Raw genomic sequence first — 24,793 nt, forward strand, 5'->3', positions numbered from 1 at the left:
GAAAGTGCCATTCCCAATTTTTGTTACAGAAATTAGAAAAACAGAATGGATTATTTTTCTTTCTTGGCTGAATTTATAAGATCCCTCAGTGCTTCATAACATTGCCAGTTGTACTCGGTACAATAGCAAAAAAGACAGCAAAGTCCTCACCAAACTTCCTGAAGGCAGGGATAAAAGGCCATGTTAAATGAACTGTCCTCTTTAAGCAGTTTGGAGAAATATAATGAGCTGGGGTAATCAGCAGTCAAGACTGAGTTCTTAAGCTTCTGAGAGACAATCTATCTCTTTCAAAAACTAGATCTTCCAAATACAAATACTGTAGCTTTTATTTTTAAGAACTCAACACTTTCAGAGCTCCTTTTTCAGGGGCAGTCTCAAAATGGGTGAGCAGTGTGGTCGGGCGGTAGGAAAAGCAAGTACGATGCTTGGCTGCATAGCTAGAGGTATAACAAGCAGGAAGAGGGAGATTGTGATCCCCTTATATAGAGCGCTGGTGAGACCACATTTGGAATACTGTGTTCAGTTCTGGAAACCTCACCTACAAAAAGATATCGACAAAATTGAACAGGTCCAAAGACGGGCTACAAGAATGGTGGAAGGTCTTAAGCATAAAACGTATCAGGAAAGACTTAATGAACTCAATCTGTATAGTGGAGGACAGAAGGAAAAGGGGGGACATGATCGAAACATTTAAATATGTTAAAGGGTTAAATAAGGTTCAGGAGTGAAATTTTTTAAATAGGAAAGTGAACAGAAGAACAAGGGGACACAATCTGAAGTTAGTTGGGGGGAAAGATCAAAAGCAACGTGAGAAAATATTATTTTACTGAAAGAGTAGTAGATCCTTGGAACAAACTTCCAGCAGACGTGGTTGGTAAATCCACAGTAACGGAATTTAAACATGCCTGGGATAAACATATACCCATCCTAAGATAAAATACAGAAAATAGTATAAGGGCAGACTAGATGGACCATGAGGTCTTTTTCTGCCGTCAGACTTCTATGTTTCTATGTTTCTAAGAGGTCACTGGGTAAAGCAAATTCCATAGAAACACATGGATTGCTCTATATTCTATCATTAGTTCAACACTAAATCAAGAAGGAGACTAAAATTTGAGATCAACCAGTTTTGGAACGTTTGTGAAACACTTCTTGAGCATCTTTATACAAGTGTGTGTCAGTTACCAATCCGTTGTTACTGAAAGAGTAGTAGATCCTTGGAACAAACTTCCAACATGCCTGGGATAAACATATATCCATTGTAAGATAAAATACAGGAAATAGTATAAGGGCAGACTAGATGGACCATGAGGTCGTTTTCTGCCGTCTGTCTTCTATGTTTCTATGTTTCTATGCCAGTATCTCCTCCTGCTTCTGAGGGCATTAAACTACTTTGGAGGTAATTGAGGCAGACACACCTCTATCTGGCAATTTACACCTTAGTCTGCCTCCAAACAGCTGCAATGTTTAATAGTAAAACTGGCTGTAGTTGAAAGTGAAATCTTATCTCCCATATAATTTGTAGGCGTTTTGCTTCTTCCTAAATGCCTTGTTTGAATGAGTTGGCAAAATTCTCCATGTATCTCAGCAGTTACTGCTTAGGTTTAAATTTCCATACAAATAGACGAAAGAGAAATGGAAGAAATAATAGAAAATATATACAAGATTAAAAATACGAGAGTTAAAGAGATGAGAAGAAAAATCTTACATAAGTGGTACTATACACCTGTACAAATTGCACACTTCCAGGGGAAAGAGAAGGGTAAATGTTGGCATGGATGCCAGAAAAAAGGAATTTTTATGCATATGATCTGGGAATGTGCAGAAATACAGAAATTCTGGAAGGTAGTCCAGAATGAAATTAATAAAATGTTAAACATCAACTGGATAATTACAAAAGAAACAGCAATCTTAATTAAATACAGTGGTACCTCGAGATACGAGTTTAATTCGTTCCGGACCTGGGCTCTTAAGTCGAGCAGCTCTTATCTCGAACGACTTTTCCCCATAGGAATTAGTGTAAATAATTTTAATTGGTTCCAGCCCTCAAAAAACTCACAAAGTTAGTCTAAATTATGCAGAAAGACATGTTTTTAATGAAGAAATGTACATGTACATATAAATGAATAATGAAGTTTCTTTCACTTAACTTGTAAACTTTCTTAAACTTTTAAATTTACATATGTTCAACTTCTCTGCCACCCAATCCTGTAGGACAGAGGTCCCCAACCCTTTTTGCACCAGGGACCGGCTTTAAGCGATCAAGAGAGGAATGGGTGAATGAATGGACGGAGGGTGGGAAGGAAGGAAAGAGGGAAGGGACAGGAACAGAGGAAGGAAGGAAGGAAACTTATGAAAGGGGAGAGTAAGAGAGGAATGAGTGAAGGGAGGGAGGGAGGGAAGAAGGTGGGAAGGAGAAAGAAAAGAAGAAATAGAGGAAGGGAAGGTAAAAGAGAGAAAGAAAAAGAGCAAGAAAGAAAGAAAGAAAGAAAGAAAGAAAGAAAGAAAGAAAGAAAGGGGGAAGGGACAGGAACAGAGGAAGGAAGCAAGGAAACTTATGAAAGGGGAGAGTAAGAGAGGAATGAGTGAAGGGAGGGAAGGAGGGAAGAAGGTGGGAAGGAGAAAGAAAAGAAGAAATAGAGGAAGGGAAGGTAAAAGAGAGAAAGAAAAAGAGCAAGAAAGAAAGCTGCAAGCACCCCCCCGAGCCCCCCAGGCCGGCTGCAACCTTTTAAAACACGCGCGCCGCTTCGCAGCTGTCTCCTGAAGCCGAACGCGGAAGTTAGCGTTTGGCTTCAGGAGACAGCTCCTTGGCGCTTGTATCTCGAATTTGGGCTTGTAAGTAGAACAAAAATATCTCTCCCCTCCCAGCTCTTATCTCGAGTTGCTCTTAAGTAGAGCAGCTCTTATGTCGGGGTTCCACTGTATAGGGAACTAGGAGAATTTAAAGAAATTAAAACTGTAGCATTGGAAAGTGCTCAAGCGGTGATAGTATTAGGATGGAAAGACTCTACAAAATGGACACTACAGAATTGGTACTGGTACATGGTGGATCACATATATTTTGAAATTATGGAAATAAGATTAAATAATTTTGATGAGAATAAACTAGAGAAGCTGATGGTGCGATGGAACAAGGTAAAAGATTATATGTTAAGTAGAATCTGTGATGTAAATACGAAAAATAAATTACAATCACTCTTTTAGTAAAAATCGTTCAAGATAGAGCCAAGGATCAATAGATAGATAAATAACTTAAAATTCTTTGAATCCTTCTATAGGGGTGGTGGGGGTGACGGGGTGTGTGTGTTGTTTGGTGATGGGCACATGCACTGTGCACTGTTATATGTTTGTTTTTTGTAAACCTATAAAATCAATAAAAATTTATTTTTAAAAAAAAGGTTTAAATTTCCATTAGGTTCCTTTTTCACTGATCTGCAGTAAAAAAAAAAAAAGCCAATTAACCATAACCTATGTGTGTGTTGGTGGGTTTACAAAGCAAGCAAATTCAGAGCTCCATTTTTATTTTTTTTGGCAAGCTTTTAAAAAGCCACTCGGATGGAAATGCCACTGAAGTCGATGTTCCTCAAGGGCTGAATCAAGAACAATGAATTATTAATCCGCATGGCAATTTTCATGATAGGAAGCAGTGGGGAAACCAAGGAGGAACTGTGTGTTTTAGAAATTCCGTTTGGGCTAGTTTACACTTGATTGTAGCTTTTATGAAACTCATTTAAAATTGATGATGGCCCTTATCTGAAAATCCTTTTTCATTCTTCTGCCTTATGCAAACAATAGACTTTACAAACCAAATGTTTATATATTTCACAGGCAGTCACAGTGCTGATAAAATGATGATGAATTAAAAGCTGATATTTTAATTTAAAAAAAAAAATCACAGTGGTTTTACCAGGACAGCCAACAGTCTGTGGTTTTACCAGGTCAACCAAGTATAAACATATTTTCCTGCTTCATATGTTTCCTTCCACCTGTTTTTCAAATTAGCTTTAGAAATGGTCTTATGTGAGTGTCTCATTAATAGTATCTTGGCTAATTTAAGATGTTGATGATTATGATGAAACTATGTTTCTAAACTGGTGAGGATGACAATGTTTCTTACCACTTATTATTATTATTATTTATTTATTATTATTATTTATTAGATTTGTATGCCGCCCCTCTCTGGAGACTCGGAGCAGCTCACAACACAAAACATGGTACAAATCCAACAATAAAAAGCAATTTAAAACCCTTAGTATATAAAACAATCATACATCTCAGACAAACCTTGTGTAAAACGGGAAACGGCCTGGGGGAATCAATTTCCCCATGCCTGATGGCAGAGGCGGGTTTTAAGAAGTTTGCGAAAGGCAAGGAGGGTAGGGACAATCCTAATCTCTGGGGGGGAGTTAATTCCAAAGGGTCGGGGCCGACACAGAGAAGGCTCTTCCCCTGGGTCCCGCCAGACGACATTGTTTCATTGACAGGACCCAGAGAAGGCCAACTCTGTGGGATCTAACCGGTTGCTGGGATTCATGCGGCAGAAGGTAGTCTTGGAGATATTCTGGTCCGATGACATGTCTGAGGGCTTGTAGTTTATTGCATAATCCTCTGGATGCATGTAGGGAAAAGCAGCATGCTAATTAATGACACTTAATAGAATAACAATAAATTAATAGGAATTCCATCATTTTCCAGAATTCTCTAAAATGGATTACTTAGCCAGTTCTTCCTTTCCCCTTTAGAATGTACCTGTTCTGTACATACAGATTTTCAAACAATAGCTTTTTGCAATTCTGCTTTCACGACCTCATCTTTCATGGAAACAGAAAGCTGATTTTATAAATCTGCATAGCCATAATATTCTTGTGGCCCTTTTCTTTTCTCTTCGGAAGAAATTTGAAAGGGAGGGTGATGGTGGGGGGAATATATTGCTGAAACAAAGAGGACACAAGCAATTTTGCCTCAATACGTTCATTTCAGAAGGAGCTACATTCAGGTTTGATTTCTGCAGTGTTGGCCTATTTAAGCTTTCTTAAAACATAAAACAATTTACAAAATATACATTTTCAGTACTGCCAGTACTACTGGAATGTTGGGTGGAAAGCAGGGGTGGGTTTTCCCCAGTTCGGACCAGTTCGCCTGAACCAGTAATGACCCACTGGTGATGTCACGATGATGTTACCGACCCAGGTCAGTCGGTGCTGATCCATGGGTGCCATCATCTTTTTTAAAAAAATATTATTATTTTTAAAAATTAAATTTATTTTTTTCTTCTGAGCATGCATAGAAGCCAAGTTTCTGGCACTGTGCATGCAGTCACTGTTCCAGGCATGGCTACGATTCCCACAAATTCTCCAAAAGACCCAATCTTCAAAAACAAGCAATCTCTTTATTCTTCTTCACAGCAGTTTATATACATGGAGATATAGTCAGGTAAAATGCAAACAGCACGGCTAGGGAATTCTTCATCGGCTGGGAGCTAATAGCTTTATGGCTCATTTACATTCCATTCTGAATAGTTTGGAGGTAACAGACTATAAATCACTACTTTAAGCAAAGGCTTACCGAGTGAAAGCAGACAACTCAGCGAAGCGGCTTATGACTAATTTTGAACAGCTTCTCACAAATCTATACTGTTTTCTTTCAAGAACACCACTGAAATGTACACCATTCTTTCAGTGCAGTTGTCAGAACACGCCTTCTTTTCCGGCTTACTCCTGAAAGTGACATCCACAATGCACAGAGCTACTAAAATGTGGATTAATACTTCTTACCTTGAATCTCTTCTTTTCTTCTTATTTTTCTTCTGTATCTCAGATCTAACCATTCGTTGTCTAATACCTCATGATCACTATCTGACAGGGAACAACTTTCCATTGTAATGTCAGCTCCCCGAGGCACTCCTAAATCACTAACAGGCTCACTTCCCTCTGATAAATAAACTAAGGAACCTGGCTCATCGTCTTGAACCTGCAACCTTTGCCTTGTAAGGCAGAGAATTATCCTCTAGGCTACAGTATCCAATCCCTTCAGCTCTGCACCAGGGAAGGGTTACATATTTTTGTGTCGAATCACCCTGGTGTATTGAAGGAACATCACAGCTCCTTATTTGCCTCTCGGCCCAACCCAGGGCCATTTCCAAGGCAGTTGATTTTATTGATAGCCGACAATTCTATCTGTATATGTCACATGTTTTTTTTTTGCTGAATTTGAAAATTAAGGGAGACTAAGATAGATCTATTTTGGCCTCATTTTGGCCTCATCAGCTAGCCATACCCACTGGGACTTGAACCTGCATCCTTTACCTTGTAAGGCAGAGAATTATCCTCTAGGCTACAGTATCCAATCCCTTCAACTCTGCACCAGGGAAGGGTTACATATTTTTGTGTCGAATCACCCTGGTGTATTGAAGGAACATCACAGCTCCTTATTTGCCTCTCGGCCCAACCCAGGGCCATTTCCAAGGCAGTTGATTTTATTGATAGCCGACAATTCTATCTGTATATGTCACATGTTTTTTTTTTGCTGAATTTGAAAATTAAGGGAGACTAGGATAGATCTATTTCGGCCTTATTTTGGTATATATTTATTTATATATATTTGGTATTTTTATGTTGGATCCCACCCCTGGTGGAAAGTATAATTAAGTTGCATTTTAAAAACAATAAAGTACATGATTTTTAAAGAATCCCTAACCCACTTTATGTCCTGGATTAAGAACATCCCTGCATTCTCATCTAGGCTGTGATACTTTGGGGCCCAATGCTGCAAATGCACACCTTCGGCTCGAACAGATTGTCTGCTTTACCACCCAACTTCGAAACGGGGGTGGGACAATTTACTGTTAATAAATTCCCACTTTCTCCCTTCTAGTCAAGATGCAGAACATCTAATGTAAGCCAATTTATTTTGGCATCTGAAACACAAATTCAACAAGCACATCCTCTTCTCCCTGACTGAATAATTAACACAGCAACTTTTAAAAGTGAGAATTTTCTGTCTTTTCATGATAATGCAAACCAGCTGTTTGAAGTGACCTTCTCAGTCTTTTAGCTGCTCCCTCCAGAATATGAGCAAAACCCAACACTGTTTGACAGCCCTTTCTTAGTCACTCTGAATAATATTACAAATGGTTGCAAGAATTATACTGGCCAGATTTGTTAGACGTGTTTTTACCACTGATGGGCAGCAGTTATTACAGAATTTCCAACCCTACGTCGAGATGCCAAAATTGTACCTAACACCTTCTGCAGAGAAGCTGCTGTCTGCTCCTGCACCATCCTTGCAGTTCAGATTTACCGTCTAGTTTTTCCAGGTCAATTATTGCTTTACTAGCTATATGTTACATTTTTTCCTATGTTCTTGGAAAAAATAGCAGCCAGCTTCAAGAATCAGTTGCCTTTGGTGGTTCATATGCAACACACTAGTAATAATTATACGAGTCAGAGAAGGATTAATCTTTCTATTACAGTATTATTATTATTTATTATTATTATTATTATTATTATTATTATTATTATTATTATTATTAATAATAATAATAATAATTAGATTTGTATGCCACCCCTCTCCCCAGACTCGGGGCGGCTCACAGCAAGTCTGACGGCAGAAAAAGACCTCATGGTCCATCTAGTCTGCCCTTATACTATTTTCTGTATTTTATCTTACAATGGATATATGTTTATCCCAGGCATGTTTAAATTCAGTTACTGTCGATTTATCTACCACGTCTGCTGGAAGTTTGTTCCAAGGATCTACTACTCTTTCAGTAAAATAATATTTTCTCACGTTGCTTTTGATCTTTCCCCCAACTAACTTCAGATTGTGTCCCCTTGTTCTTGTGTTCACTTTCCTATTAAAAACACTTCCCTCCTGGACCTTATTTAACCCTTTAACATATTTAAATGTTTCGATCATGTCCCCCCTTTTCCTTCTGTCCTCCAGACTATACAGATTGAATTCATTAAGTCTTTTCTGATACGTTTTATGCTTAAGACCTTCCACCATTCTTGTAGCCCATCTTTGGACCCATTCAATTTTGTCAATATCTTTTTGTAGGTGAGGTCTCCAAAACTGAACACAGTATTCCAAATGTGGTCTCACACCAGCTCTCTATATAATCTCCCTCTTCCTGCTTGTTATACCTCTAGCTATGCAGTCAAGCATCCTACTTGCTTTCCCTACCGCCTGACTGCACTGTTCACCCATTTTGAGACTGTCAGAAATCACTACCCCTAAATCCTTTTCTTCTGAAGTTTTTGCTGACACAGAACTGCCAATACAATAATAATAATAATAATAATAATAATAATAATAATAATAATAATAATAATTATTATTATTATTATGATGGTATTATTATTATTAAGATTTGTATGCCGCCCCTCTCCGCAGACTTGGGGCGGCTCACAGCAGTGATAAACCAATATACTGTACAATAACAAATCTAATATCAAGAGTCTAAAATAACAGTTTAACATTAAAAGCCTAAAAACCACATTATTTAAAAAGCATACACACAAGCATACCGTACATAAAACTACATAGGCAAGGGGAGATGTCTCAGTTCCCCCATGCCTGACGGCAGAGGTGGGTTTTAAGAAGTTTACGAAAGGCAATAACAGCTAACTGGAAGAAGAGAATTTTTACCTGCCACTAGAAGGAAGTAGGAAAAGCCTCTAATATGATTTTTTTATTGAAGAAAATTAACATAGTCTCCCAGCTTGTACAACATAATTCTGAGCAGTTAACAGCAACATTAAAACTATGTAAGAAAAAAAACATTAAAAAACAGCACCCAATGCCCTAAAACAGTGATGATGAACTTATAGCACGGATGCCAGAGGTGGCACGCGGAGCCATATCTACTGGCACGTGAGCCGTTGCCCTAGCTCAGCTCCAATGTGCATGTGTGCGCCAGCCAGCTGATTTTTGGCTTGCACAGAGGCTCTGGTAGGGCATTTTGGCTTCCAGAGAGCCTCTTGAGGATAAGGGAGGGTGTTTTTACCTTCCACTGGCTCCAGGGAAGCCTTTGGAGACTGAAGAGGGTGAAACACAAGCCTACTGGCCCCACCAGAAGTTGGGAAACAGGCCGTTTCCAGCCTCCAGAGGGCTACAGGGGGGCCGTGTAAACTGTTTTGGCCCTCACCAGGCATTGAATTATGGATGCGGGCACTTGTACATGCGCGATAGCATGCGCGCAAGCTAGTTCAGCATCTGAGGAAAAAAAGGTTCGCCATTACTGCCCTAAAACAACAGTCCTCGATAACAATACAGCACAACTGGGCTTCAACAACAGAGCCACTTTGGTCTAGAGATTAAGGCTCCCAGATAGAAAGTGAGATATTGTGAGTGCTAGTCCTGCCTAAGCAGGAAAATGGGTGATCTTAGGCCAATCACACTTTCTCAGTACAATCCACAACATAGGATTGTTGCTGTGGGGCAAAAAAGAGGGGGAAAGTGTGTCAGATATGTTTGCCGCCTTGAGTTACAGTAATCCCTCGCTACTTCGTGGTTCATCTTTTGCGGATTCGCTACTTCATTGGTTTAAAATTCATTAAAAATTCATAAAATTCTTCTACAGTACTACTGTACTCTGGAGTTGTTAACCTGATCCTATGCAGCTTCTGCTCTGGCAATCTCACGCTACTCACCAGAGCCTACAAAACTTTTGCCAGACCCATTCTTGAATACAGTTCATCTGTCTGGAACCCATACCACATCTCGGACATTAACACCCTTGAAAATGTCCAAAGATACTTAACCAAAAAGCCCTTCACTCCTCCACTCGAAACAGAATACCCTACGAAAGCAGACTATCAATCCTAGGTCTAGAAAGCTTAGAACTACATTGCCTAAAACACGATCTAAGTATTGCCCACAAAATCATATGCTGCAACGTTCTAGCTGTCAATGACTATTTCAGCTTCAATCGCAACAACACAAGAGCACGCAACAGATTCAAACTTAATATTAACCGCTCCAAACTTCACTGTAAAAAATACGACTTCAGCAACCGAGTTGTCGAAGCATGGAACTCATTACCTGACTCAGTAGTGTCAACCCCTAACCCCAAACATTTTTCCCTTAAACTATCCACGATTGACCTCTCCAGGTTCCTTAGAGGTCAGTAAGGGGCGTGCATAAGTGCACCAGTGTGCCTTCGTCCCCTGTCCAATTGTCTCTCCTTATCTCATTTATCTTTTCTTCCTTTCAAATATGTTCACCTATACTTTTATATCTTTTCTTCTATTCTTTTCTTTACTTATATTATTACATATCTTTCTCTTCAATGTGTATTATGTATTGGACAAAATAAATAAATAATAAAGAAATTAAAGAAATTGGTAGGGTATCACATGTAGTTCCAGCTGAGAAACATTATAGAATGACTGTTTAATGCAAAGGGTGGGTTTTAAAAGTCCAAATACTTGTTAAATACATAAAAAACTATCTTTCCTCTACTTCACGGTAATTCGTTTTTCACAGGTGATCTTGGAACCCATCCCCTGCGAAAAATGAGGGATTACTGTATTTGTAAAAATTGATAATAGAAATTTAATAGATAAATAAATATTCAAGGATCAAATATAAGATCAAGAATGAAAGCAATAAATATAAAGAAAGTATCTGGAACAACGGATATACAGAGATGGACAGAGAGAGAGTGCAAATGCTTTCTGGAAAAACAGTTTTTAAATGGATAAAATACTAGTCTTAAAAATTATTACCATTAACTTTAAAGTGCAATTTTCATTCTAGTTTTAATGAGAACCTTTAACCACAAGAAAAACATTCTTATAGTCTTTTCATACTTTCTTTTGCAATGAACATCAAGAAGAGCAAAAAAACATCTAGAAGTCAAGGTTAAAGCAATCAACTGAACTGTTTAGAATATGAAATTGAGCAGCTATAGCATTTTGAACAGTGTCCTATGCCAGTTTAGCTATCATTCCTATCATCAGCAGAGGCGGAATACTTTTAAATGCCAGAAAAAGAGAGAAAAAGAAAGTAACAGAAAAGGATTATTGAATTAATGCCCAGTTTATGAGTTTTCCAGTAGTAGCTAACATTAAGAAACAAACAATATTAATGTACATTGTTTAACCAACAAAAAAGTTTGTGTATTAATTTCAATATAAGTTACATAACACAGGACTATTTCACGTAAGTTAGCAAAATAACTGTTGCAAATATAATATAAAATACTTACCGAAAAACAAATATAACTAAAAATTGCCTGAAAATATGTACACTTTAAAGAAAAAATGCTTTAAAATCTTTTTCTTTGGCCATCAGGTCAAGAAAACAAACATGAAGACAAAATGTATGCATCGTTTTTCTGTAATACCAACATAGATTTGCCCACCCAATGTTGTATAATAGTTCTCACAATTATACTATTCACATTAAGTTTCTGATAGATTCCTTTTGTTAAGGATATAACTTTGGAGAATGTATAGATTATTTCTTTTAATGCTGTTTTATTATATAATTATAGAACACAAATAGTACATTTCATTATTTAAGTATGGTACTGTAGTTTTTTATGAAGTGTTGAATGGAGATTATTAAAACTCTTATTAATGTTTAGATAACTTAAACCTTTAAAGACAAAGGAAAAAGGTTATATACATATTTTACTATGATGTCTAAAATATTAATGTTAATAAGCATAACATTGTTTAAATTTACAACTACCACTAATACTGTAGTTTAATTCACATATGTATCCTTAACAGCATCATGACTATTGTAGAACCAGTCTCACAATCCTATAAATTTCTACCCAAATATAGCAATGTTAAGACAACACCAAATGAAATCAATTCATTTTTGAAGTTTTGAATTATATCTCTAATGTGGATAAATTGTTAGATATATAGAATGTGTTGTGGTTAGCTCTGGCCCAGCTCCTGCCCCAAGGAATGTGCAGGTTGATGTGGGGGAAACATCCATATGCTGCAGGCCTGTTTTGCTCCCGATGGAATCTGCCGATGAAGCCTCCTCTGACCAAGGAAGCGTGAGTGACAGGGAAGAGGGGAGTTTTGCAGACAGCCCAGGAGGAGATCAATCATCTGTATCATCCCTGGATTCGGAACAAGAATTAATGACACATCCACGCATGCGTAGAGTGATGCATAGGAGACAACAACTGAAGGATTATTACAGGAGATAAATGAGGCCACCTATGGTTGGGTGGGGCTGCTGTAATTAGTGCTACAGATAAAAGTGCAACTAGGTGTTTTAGCCTCATGGCAGGTTATCTGATTCATTGTTTCGTCAAGATCGTGGTTTTTGTGCTGTTCAAGATTGTGTGTGGACTCTCTGGACTTTAGAATTGGACTCAATTTCCCAGTTATTGGGTGAGCAATTGGATTGCATTTAACCTGTGCCTTGTGTGTACCAGAAAATCCCTTTGACATTTAAAAAGGGAGCTGTTTCTGTTTTTCTGTTTATAAAAACTTTTGGGTTATCCTTTTATCGTGTGGTGTGTGTCTTCCTGGACTAATTACCCTGTAATTACAGGCGGTTGAAACACACCGGCAGAACAGAATGCAATTAAACATATCTTTACTTTGGTCCAGCAAACATAAAATGCTTTACCTTATTTGGATCCTGCTGGTCTCGCAAGGTGATCATATTCTTGATGAGACTGATAAGAAAATCATTCACTTCATCTCGTTTCTTATTTGGCAAGATGCGAAGTAGAGGGATCATTATAAATGGAAATGCAACTTTAATAGAATTTTGAAAGAGCAACATTAGCAGTTGTTCAATGATCAATTCATGCAATTAATCCCAACCCTTAACTTCAGACTATTCTTTCTTCTAAATTGAGAAATCTACTTTTCTCCCTTTTAAACTTTTAAAAAAAAAATGATATAGCTTATCTTCTAAAAAAAGTGAGATAATTTCAATAAAAAATAAATTAAATAAAGCTTGTTCCAATTGATAACATTGTCCAAAACAATTTTGCTACATTAGATGCAGTAACACATTCGATGAATGACAAGGCTTTTAAAAAAAAGTTCCACCAAGCTCTGTGATGCATGATGATTCTAAAACACAGTTGGGAGGTTACAAATCATACCCATTAACCTGTCTTGCTCTGAAATCCAGTCTGCCTCACTCATTTATATCTGCATATTCTTCCCAAACAATATTTACAGAGTCCTGAAACAATTAGATGGTCTGTCCTATGACAGTGGCAATGTTTTGTGTAAATGTACCATTTAATTAACCATGAAGCAGGTCAGTGAAGACTTTTCATATGAGAAATTTGCTCTGAAATATTTGTCCTTTATAAGAACTATCATAGAAACACAGAAACATAGAAGATTGACGGCAGAAAAAGATCTCATGGTCCATCTAGTCTGCCCTTATATTATTTCCTGTATTTTATCTTAGAATGGATATATGTTTATCCCAGGCATGTTTAAATTCAGTTACTGTGTATTTACCAACCACGTCTGCTGGAAGTTTGTTCCAAGGATCTACTACTCTTTCAGTAAAATAATATTTTCTCATGTTGCTTTTGATCTTTCCCCCAACTGTCTGTCTGTCTGTCTGTCTGTCTGTCTGTCTGTCTGTCTGTCTGTCTGTCTGTCTGTCTGTCTGTCTATCTATCTATCTATCTATCTATCTAACTATCTAACTATCTATCCTATCCGACTTCTATGTCTCCCAATCCCATGGGCCTCAGGGACACAATATAATACAATAATAAAAGAAATCAATATTAATACTAAACACATTAAAATTATAGATAGATGCAGTCACCGATGTGAGCTATACTTACCAGCAAGGATGAGAAGAGGTTTAACTATTGAAGGTTCAAAGAATCTTCTGGTGTACTTAACAAAAATGTCATTAGGAGTCTTCTGAGAATTAACATGGGTACCAAAAGCTACACTTGCAACAATATCCAACATGAAGGAACCGTAATTCCTAGAACAAATTCAAAAATGTGAATGTTAATTTTTCCCCCCATTACATCTTATTATTTGCTGTAAAGTGTTTGTGGGTTAGTGTTTAAAACTCACATCATAACATCAAGAGTTATTTATAACAACTTGCCAGACTACTATATGTAGCTTCTTTAATATTTATATTTCTTGGGGGGGTGGGGGTGGTAGTGGGGGAATCCTATAAATACTTTAAAACCATAAAATGGAAAACCACGGTTTCTTAATGTATGGTTCTTCATGCAGCATCACACATATTATCATAATGAAATTTGATGAACAGCTGGAAATCAGTTCCTATCTCCTTTCTCTAAAACTGAACTTTCAAAGAGTTGGTTCATCATTTGATGCTTCCTAGATCAAGTGATAATTACATTTATGAATGTAACACCATAAATACAATTCCAGAATGGATCTTATTTAAGATGTCAATGGCAATGAAAGTATTTTCCATATTCAGTTGCCGGTCATTAGGTATTGAAATAAATGAATTAACAACTTTTCATCTAAAAAACAAAATAGCATTAATTGCTTTAATTTTTTTTAAATGATACAAGCAGCTAAAGTCGCTTTCTTTTGCAGAAAGAGCAACTAAGGTGGTATTCAAGAGCTATTGATCAGTAATAAACAGATTAAAAAAAAATGTAGCATCATTTTTATCTGCCATTTCAAATAGTACTTTAGTTTTTAAAACCTTTAAAAAACACAACAAACCATTGTATACTATCCAGAAATAGATTTTACTCATTTATTCTAAAAAAAAATCATATTGAATCAGCCTGTCTGAAATGCTCTTTTTACCACTTAGCAGACATTTTATTAACTTAATGACCCCAAATTATCATAAAACAACAACATAGAATAATAGAGTTGGAAGGGACCTTGGAGTTCCTCTAGTCCTGTGTTTCCCAACCCTGGCAACTTGAAGATATCTGGACTTCAACTCCCAGAATTCCCCAGCCAGCATCCGCTGGCTGGGGAATTCTGGGAGTTGAAGTCCAAATATCTTCAAGTTGCCAAGCTTGGGAAACACTGCTCTAGTCCAAACCCCAAATTCTTTCTGTTCAAGCTGGTTCCTTGGGGTAATCAGTCAGTCATTTAACTTCAGTCACTTACCAGGACCAGCAAAGCAAAACAAAAAAAGTCACATTTAGTCGTATGAAGAACTTTATAATTTTCAAATTGCCTGAGTGGGTTTCAGATGCTCTTGCTTCTTTATCTTTTTCTTTCTCTGATAATTTTGTCAAGAATCATAAAGTACAACACTTAATGATAGCCAGGGTACAAATAAGCAATCCAGTTCTCTTGGATAATGAATCGGTAGGAAAGAACTGGAACCCCTGTGCTAACATGTAGAGTCAATGTTTTGTAAGTAAATACATAACCCATCCAACTTCTTGCAACAAACCATAGTCCAGTGTCATATTAATGTTAAGTTAATCATACAGGAAACAAGTATTTTGGAGTTCATATTTGTAACTGTGCTAGCAGAGAAGAGAGTTTATATAATCTAGGCTTATTTAAAAAATAAATATGTTTACATGCCACCCATCACTACTGAAGTGATTCTGGGCACTATCCTACAGGCTATCGTGACATGCAAATGTAGTTGGAGTTTTTATTGATTGATTGATTGATTGATTGATTTACTTACTTACTTACTTACTTACTTACTTACTTACTTACTTATTTACTTACTCACTCACTCACTCACTCACTCACTCACTCACTCACTCACTCACTCATTCATTCATTCATTCATTCATTTATTAGATTTGTATGCCGCCCCTCTCCGTAGACTCGGGGAGGCTCAAACCAATAACAAAGACAATGTAAGAACAAATCTAATAATTAAAAAAACACACTAAAAACCCCATTATTAAAAGCAAACATACACACAAGCATACCATGTATAAACTGTATAGGCCCAGGGGAGATGTCTCAGTTCCCCCATGTCTGATGGCAGAGGTGGGTTTTAAGGAGTTTACGAAAGGCAAGGAAGGTGGGGGCAGTTCTAATCTCCGGGGGCGGCTGGTTCCAGAGGGTCGGGGCTGCCACAGAGAAGGCTCTTCCCCTGGGTCCCGCCAAATGACATTGTTTAGTCGACGGGACCCAGAGAAGGCCAACTCTGTGGGACCTAACCAGTCGTTGGGATTCGTGTGGCAGAAGGCGGTCCCAGAGATAATCTGGTCCGATGCCATGAAGGGCTTTATAGGTCATAACCAACACTTTAAATTGTGACTGGAAACTGATCGGCAACCAATGCAGACTGTGGAGTGTTGGTGTGACATGGGCATACTTAGGAAAGCCCATGACTGCTCTCGCAGCTGCATTCTGCACGATCTGAAGTTTCCGAACACTTTTCAAAGGTAGCCCCATGTAGAGAGCGTTACAGTAGTCGAACCTCGAGGTGATGAGGGCATGAGTGACTGTGAGCAGTGAGTCCCGGTCCAGATAGGGCCGCAATTGGTGTGTTTGTTTGTTTGCGTTTGTTTCCTTTCTAATTTATTAAAATTTCATTTATAGATAGCCTTGATCTGGATGCCCAAGTACCCATCATTTTAGTCAGAGGTGGGTTCCTCCCAGTTCGCACCGGCTCTATAGAACTGGTAGCAAACCACTGGTGACATCACAGAACCCGTTCTGTCGATGCCGGTCTGTGGACGCTGCCATCTTTAAAAAAAAACAAAACAATTTCCCCCAATTTTGGGGGGGGGGGGTATTTCGCTGATTTTTTTTCTTCTGTGCATGCACAGAAGCCAGGTTTCCGGGACTGGGCATGTGACATTTTGTTTTTGGCTTTGGGGGAGGATATTTAGCAAATCTTCAGCACTCTGCATGTAGCGTAGCAACGCAGCGCAGGAGGAAGTGAACCAGCTGCAAGGTAAGTTAGAACCCACCCCTGGTTTTAGTAACAATTCCTGTTTTAGAAAAAAATATTATTACCAAATCAATGCCCTTCATGGCATCGGACCAGAATATCTCCGGGACCGCCTTCTGCCGCACGAATCCTAGCGACCGATTAGGTCCCACAGAGTTGGCCTTCTCTGGATCCCGTCAACTAAACAATGTCGTTTGGCGGGTCCCAGGGGAAGAGCCTTCTCTGTGGTGGCCCCGACTCTCTGGAACCAGCTCCTCCCAGAGATTAGAACTGCCCCCACCTTCCTTGCCTTCTGTAAACTCCTTAAAACCCACCTTTGCCACCAGGCATAGGAGAATTGAGATATCTCCCCCGGGCCTATACAATTTATATATGGTATGTTTGTATGTATGTCTGATTAATAATGGGGTTTTTAAAATGTTTTTAAATTATTAGATATGTTATGAATTGTTCTATTGCTGTTGTGAGCCGCCCCGAGTCTACGGAGAGGGGCGGCATACAAATCTAATAAATAAATAAATAGGAACATAAGACGAGCCATGCTGAATCGGGCCAAAGCCCATCGAGTCCAGCATTCTGTGTCACACAGTGGCCCACCTTCTACATGGGGATCTTGAGCAGAAAGGGAAGGCAAGACCCTCCCTTTCCCCTGACCCCCAACAAATGGTACTCAAGGGAATCCTGCCTGCCTTAATCAATATAGAGGCGGCACATGGACATCCGTTTCAATAACCACCGATACACTTGGCATCCATGAATCTGTCTAATCCTGCCTTGAAGCTATCCAGGCTGACAGCTGTCACGACCTCTTCTGGAAGTGAATTCCATAAACCAACGACCCTCTGGGTGAATAAATATTTCCCTTTATTTGTCCTCGCTTTCTTATCTATGAGCTTTAGGGAGTGCCCCCTCGTCCTAGTATTGTGTGATAAAGAAAATAATTTTTCTCTATCCACCTTTTCTATCCCGTTCATGATTTTATACACTTCAATCAAGTCACCCCTTAAACGCCGTCTTTCAAGGCTGAAGAGACCAAGGCATTGCAACCTGGTATCATAAGGGAGGTGCTCCATTTCCTTGATCATTCTTATTGCCCTTTTTTGCAGGAGAAATATGTGCCTGCCCATCTACCTTTGAAAGTAACAACTGACAACAGAAAACAAGAGGAAAAATTAAAACATTTGTAAAATAATTCCATATTTAGGACAGTTTGGCAAGTCAATGATGAAAAAAAAAATCTCCTGTAGAATATAATTTATTAAAGTACCTTTGAATGTCAAAAGCAGTACCAGAATCTGCATAGACCTTTAAGTTATTCAGCAGGATATTGCATGCCTCATCAATTAGCGGAGTCATCTATAAAGAAGCACAGGTATATGGTCCAATTTTAAAACATATTGTATTTTTTCTATATTAATTATATACTGCAGGAGCAAAAGTATCTCAAGAGCTGCTCATCGATGGAGGAAGTCATTTTCTCAAGGAAGGAAGTGAAGAATTACATTTATGCAAATGAGAGTTCAAGTTTTAACATGCTTTCTCCCTTATTGAAATGCCCCTGTCAGTCCACTTTATCTTAACAATTGTGACAGCTATTCTTGGCCAAAAGAAGCATTGTATTCTTTTTTTGACAAAATGATACCCGAAATTGTACATGGTTTTACTAAGAGCTGGAAGCAGGGATGTTGCCGTGAATAAGTAAAGTTGCTGTAGATGTTCCTTAGCAGAAAGGCCTGAAGCTTCTTAAGTAATTATGTTTGAACAGATTTCTTAGTCTCAGAGTTTTTTGTTGACTGGCTTCAAGACAAGTGAAAAGACAAAAAGAGGATGAGATCTTTCTTCATGACACCAAGAGCATGGGTAAGGGCTATTGACACCATCATAGTGTTTAGCCTTGTTGCTGATCTACACTTATTTCACCCACCCCAATTTAACTTGGGATTTGTGCAAACAAAATATTTTGGTCCAGAAATGATACCACAAGTTCTGTTGGCAGCAAGTAGCACCTGTACAGAAAACCTGGCACCGATTATGCATTAAAAGGAGGCTAGCAGATGGACTTTGAATGGCTTGCACATTGACACTAGTCTAGTTTAGTCTAGTCTAGTCTAGAGTAGAGTAGAATAGAATAGAATAGAATAGAATAGAAAAATAGAATAGAATGGAGCATGTGCACCAGCATGCTTTCCATCCCCTATCCTAATGTTTCCACTAGCTCCATGTACTGTATATGAACTCTATTATTCCCAATGATTATTTCTTCCATAGTATTCCTAATGCCTTATCTTCTATTTTTTAATTGATGTATTTTATTCAGATTATATCCTCTGAAACCTACATTATGTATTGACAAAATAAATAAATAACAATAAATAAAGAATAGAATGGAATGGAATTTTATTAGCCACACAAGGAATTTGTCTTGGTACATATGTTTTCATTGTACATAAAAGAAAAGTTTGTCAAGAATCATAAGGTACAACATTTAAGGATAGTCAGCAATCCAAGCAATCCAATCATATTAGGAATCATTCAATATAAATTGTAAGGATACAAGCAAAAACGTCACGGTCATACAGCCATTTGTGTGAAGAGATGGGTGATGGGAACAATGAGAAAATAAGAAGAAGTCTAGCAAAAAAGCCAAGTGCCCTCTATGACCTTCTTTGCTCAGCAATTTCTAGTAGCATTAGAGAATAAAATGATATTAATGTGACCCAGGGGTGACCTTCCAAACCACTTACGTGACCAAAATTGTACAAACATCCCCTCCATTGAATCTTTTCGGTAAACAAAGGAAGGAGCCTAAAGATCCTATCAAGCTCTATCAGCTTCTTTGACAATCTTTGTTCCTGCCAGCAGGAAAGCCATTCTAGAATTATGACCTTTAAACTTCTGCTTCTGTTCATTAATCATTGTTTTTGTAATGCAGTTTTGTGCTAGGATGGTATTTTCCCCTCTCCTTCCAATACCCCCTATCTGGTGTCTTTTGGTTTAGTAACCCTTTGCCCTTAAAAAAAATAATCCTACATCCTTTCTTACAGCAAATGCTACTTAAACAGGAAAAATTAGAAACCAGAAGCAGATTCAAGTGGATCCTGCTGACCAAGCCATTGACCAATAACATTTTAGCCAAACTGTTAACAGCTATTGATACTTTTAATTGAAAGATATTTCTTTCTTGGAGTGTAGAATCCATGCTTTTTTCTTTTTTTTTTTGCATTTAACCCCATCACATCGTAATATATTGGTTGTGCAAATGTTTACCAATTCTGTTTGATATAGACACAAGAGAAACTTTGTTTTACCAGATTTAACAGATTAACAGATTTAACTAGATTACCTTGTAGGTAATCTAGTCCAACACACACACACACACACACACACACACACACACACACACACCACTTAAGCAGGAGACCATACACCATATCTTCTTGAAAGCTTCCAGGGATGAAACTCCCATAACCTCTGGAGGCAAAAAACACAAGAAAACTATGAGCGCCCCATCACCACGAATTCTGTTTCTCTTTCCCTGCTCCATTACTTTTTGTGCAATTGCAGTTGGGTTATTTAAGCCAAAACAATAATTCAAATATTTATGTATGTCTGTATCTCCATCTGCACGGACACACACAAATATATTTATCTATCTGTACCATACCTTTACATGTGCACCCCATGTCCAGTCAACGAAGCAGTGGAAGTGATGTGCCGGTGTCTGGAGGCTGTTGGGGCCTGGATGGGTGTCAACCGACTCAAACTCAATCCGGATAAGACGGAGTGGCTGTGGGTTTTGCCTCCCAAGGACAATTCCATCTGTCCGTCCATCACCCTGGGGGGGGGGGAATTATTGACCCCCTCGGAGAGGGTCCGCAACTTGGACATCCTCCTCGATCCACAGCTCACATTAGAGAAACATCTTTCAGCTGGGGCGAGGGGGGCATTTGCCCAGGTTTGCCTGGTGCACCAGTTGCGGCCCTATTTGGACTGGGAGTCACTGCTCACAGTCACTCATGCCCTCATCACCTCGAGGCTCAACTACTGTAATGCTCTCTACATGGGGCTACCTTTGAAAAGTGTTTGGAAACTTCAGATCGTGCAGAATGCAGCTGCAAGAGCTATCATGGGCTTTCCCAAAAATGCCCATGTAACATCAACGCTCCGCAGTCTGCATTGGTTGCCGATCAGTTTCCGGTCACAATTCAAAGTGTTGGTCATCACCTATAAAGCCCTTCATGGCACCAGACCAGGGTATCTATGAGACCGAATTCTACCGCATTAATCCCAGCGACCGGTTAGGTCCCACAGAGTGGGCCTTCTCCGGGTCCCGTCAACAAAACAATGTCATTTGGCATGGCCCAGGGGAAAAGCCTTCTCTGTGGCGGCCCCGGCCCTCTGGAACCAACTCCCCCCCCGAGATTAGAATTGCCCCCACCCTCCTTGCCTTTCGTAAGCTCCTTAAAACCCACCTCTGCCGTCAGGCATGGGGGAACTGAGATATTCTTTCCCCCAGGCCTTTACAATTCATGCATGCTATGTTTGTTTGTAGGGATGTTTGGTTTTACAATAAGGGTTTTTTAGTTGTTTTGGTATTAAATAAATAAATAAATAAATAAATGAATGAATGAATGAATGAATGAATGAATAAATAAATAAATAAATAAATCTCTCATTGTCTTTATGTTGAATGTAAGCAACATGGATTCCTTTTGAGACATTAGAATAAACTGTGAATCCAGTATTCCATGTTGATCATGTTTTGTGACTTTTGCCAAATTTGGTCACTTTGGTAAAATCTTTTGCTTAGGCCAGTGCAACAATTAAAATATTCTGTCCATCTCTGTTCCATGGTGCTAAAGAATTTCCTTATGCATCTACCTTAGCCTAAATCTACATAGGAGAAATGAAAACCCGACTTGCCTTTTCTTCTTTTTATTTAATAACTAACTGATGATCTCCTAAAAACCGGTAGGAAGATTTTGATTTTCTTTTTTATTAGCTAAATCCTTACAGAAATAATAACCTAGGAGTCAGAGGAAAGCAAGGCACGACACACTTCCCTTGAGATCTTTTTCCTTTATCCAAAAGAAGCCAATTTCTATCAGACCTCATTCAAGTGAAACCCACCCAGCACTTCCAGAAAGGGTGTGTCTCTTTCTCCTTCTTCATCCAACAATCCTCCCTCCCTGCCTAATCCCTTTTGTTTTGTAGAAATATAATATTTTCTATCTTTATTCTATCTAAAGATTTCTGCCTTGGGCAGGGGGTTGGACTAGAATACTTTCAAGGTCCTTTTCCATATCTATCATTCCATCACTCCCAAATTAAGTTGGGCCCATGCAAAAATGTTTTATTTATTTATTTATTTATTAGATTTGGATGCCGCCCCTCTCCGTAGACTGGCTAACAACAATAATAAAACAGCGTATGACAAATCTAATATTTAAACTAACTAAAAACCCTTATTAAAACCAAACATACACATAAAAATACCATGCATAAATTGTATAGGCCTGGGGGGAAAGGAGTATCTCAATTCCCCCATGCCTGACGACAGAGGTGGGTTTTAAGGAGCTTACAAAAGGCGAGGAGGGTAGGGGCAATTCTAATCTCTGGGGGGAGCTGGTTCCAGAGGGTCAGGGCTGCCACAGAGAAGGCTCTTCCCCTGGGTCCCGTCAAACGACGTTGTTTATCTTGAATACCTGGTTCTTATCTAGAAAAGTTCTTAAGTAGAGGCATTCTTAAGTAGAGGTACCACTGTAGTTTCATTTTTAAATTTCCTCAATGCAGAAGCCTGTTTAATAATTTGAAGCATTCAATTTTAACAAAACTGACATTCTTGTCTGATACACTACACTTAAAGGAGTCCTACTTTTAGTAGTTCTATCTGCAAATTAAATTTTCACTTAGCTGAAACAGCTCAAATTCTTAGCCATTTGAAAGATGAAAACATCTCCCTTAATTATCCCAAACATTTGTTAAGTCACAGTTAACATTTTATTTTTTAACAAAGTTGTTGGGTGAAGATTTCACATAGCCGAACAAATTAGAAAATGGAGCTAATGGCCACAAGAGGTAATAGCTAAGTTGTGCCGTTTTTTAAAGGGTTTAGACCAATTCGTGGAGGTTAAGAGAATCTGAGGCTGCGTGTCAAGATGATTATATGCTATCTCCAAGTTCAGGCACACCATGCTTCTAAATGAACAGTTGCTAGGACACAAGTGGAACAGAAAGTTATGCCTTCCTTTATTAGGGAATCTGGTTGTCCTCTGTGAGGAATGGAATGCTATGCTACATAGAATTCAGTCTGATTCAGGAGTGTTGTTATCACAACAGTGTTATCTAACGTATGTCTCCTTCAACTTCCAGAACTTTCAGTAATGCTGCAGTTATGCAGGCTAGGGAAGTCTATACACTTGGCAGATAAACCAGAGTGAGTTACATTGAACTTCAACATGAAAGAGTTTTGTTTTTCTTTTAAAAATGGAAGTACAGTGGTACCTCTAAATAAGAACGCTTCTACTTATGAACTTTTCTAGATAAGAACCGGGTGTTCCAAGATTTTTTTGCCTCTTCTCGAGAACCATTTTCCACTTACAAACCTGAATCTCCGAAACTGTAACCAGAAAAGGCGGGGAGAATCCTCGGTGGGTCCTCTCTAGAAATCTCATGGGAGGAAACAGGGCCAGAAAAGGCAGGAAGAAGTCTCCATGGGGCCTCTCTGGGAATCTCCTGGGAGGAAACAGGGCCGGTAAAGGCCAGGAGAAGCCTCCGTGGGGCCTCTCTAGGAATCTTCTGGGTGGAAACAGGGCTGGAAAAGGCAGGGAGAAGCCTCCGTGTGGCCTCTCTAGGAATCTCCTGGGAGGAAACAGGGCCGGAAGAGGCAGGAAGAAGCCTCCATGGGGCCTCTCTAGGAATCTCCTGGGAGGAAACAGGGCCGGAAAAGGCAGGGAGAAGCCTCCGTGGGGCCTCTCTAGGAATCTCCTGGGAGGAAACAGGGTCTCCACCCTCCCTGTGGTTTCCCCAATCACGGGCATTATTTGCTTTTACATTGATTCCTATGAGAAAAATTGCTTCTTCTTACAAACTTTTCTACTTAAGAACCTGATCACGGAACAATTAAGTTCGCAAGTAGAGGTACCACTGTATCAATGTTCTCCTCATTTGATATAAATTATATTTAACTAATTAAGCATCTGCTTAATTATTGCCATGACAATACCAGAATCAAATGCACAGATAGGGAAGGAAATTGGGATTCATTGTACTCCTATCTCGGTGATGGCAAACGTTTTTCTGGTTCTGGTGGCAAAAGAGTGCATGCGCGTGATAATGTACACATGCATGCCAACATCAATAATGCAATGCTCTCCCTCTGTGCATGCTCACAAACCCCACGTTGCCCCTCCATGCATGCCCACAACCTACCCACCCCTCAAACAGGCACAGAGGTCTCACTGAAGCCTTCGGACTTCTGGTAGGCCCGTTGGGCCATTTTTCGCCATCCTCCGGCTTCAGGAGGCTTTCCTGAAGCCTGGCTTTCCTGTTTCTTAAAAACAGATGAAAAGAAGGCCAAAAATCACACATGTGCACTGGAGCTGGCATAGGGCAATGCCTTGCATGCCCTTGGATATGGCTCTGTGTGCCACCTGTGGCAGGCATGCCATAGGTTGGCCATCATTGTTCTACACCCTTCAACCAGTTGGTCTCAGACCAATCCTCATTCTTTGCAAAGTTTTGCTATCTGTAGCAGCAGGCACCTAATTTTCTGGTTTTCTTTCTCTTTCTTTCTTTCTTTCTTTCTTTCTTTCTTTCTTTCTTTGCTTCCTTAATTCTTTCCTTCCTTCCTTTCTTCCTTCTTTAACACTCTTTTTGAATGTTTCCATCATCAGTCCTCTTCTAGCACAGATGTCCTAGCAACTGCGACATCCAAGCTGGTTAG

General features: G+C 39.0%; 1 protein-coding gene across 4 annotated transcripts in view; it reads right to left on the minus strand.

Moving 5' to 3' along the window:
- TBXAS1 (thromboxane A synthase 1) overlaps window positions 1-24,793 on the minus strand; it is a 324,636-nt gene that overhangs the window by 100,724 nt on the left and 199,119 nt on the right. For all 4 annotated transcript variants that reach the window (XM_070756310.1, XM_070756309.1, XM_070756307.1 and 1 more), the window contains 3 exons: window positions 18,116-18,204; window positions 13,802-13,950; window positions 12,607-12,737 (listed from right to left, as the gene is read on the minus strand). In XM_070756310.1, coding sequence (XP_070612411.1) covers window positions 12,607-12,737; window positions 13,802-13,950; window positions 18,116-18,204 — 369 coding nt within the window. The remainder of the gene's footprint in view (window positions 1-12,606; window positions 12,738-13,801; window positions 13,951-18,115; window positions 18,205-24,793) is intronic.

This window comes from Erythrolamprus reginae, chromosome 6 (assembly GCF_031021105.1).
Source record: "Erythrolamprus reginae isolate rEryReg1 chromosome 6, rEryReg1.hap1, whole genome shotgun sequence".
Classification (NCBI taxonomy): domain Eukaryota; kingdom Metazoa; phylum Chordata; class Lepidosauria; order Squamata; family Dipsadidae; genus Erythrolamprus; species Erythrolamprus reginae.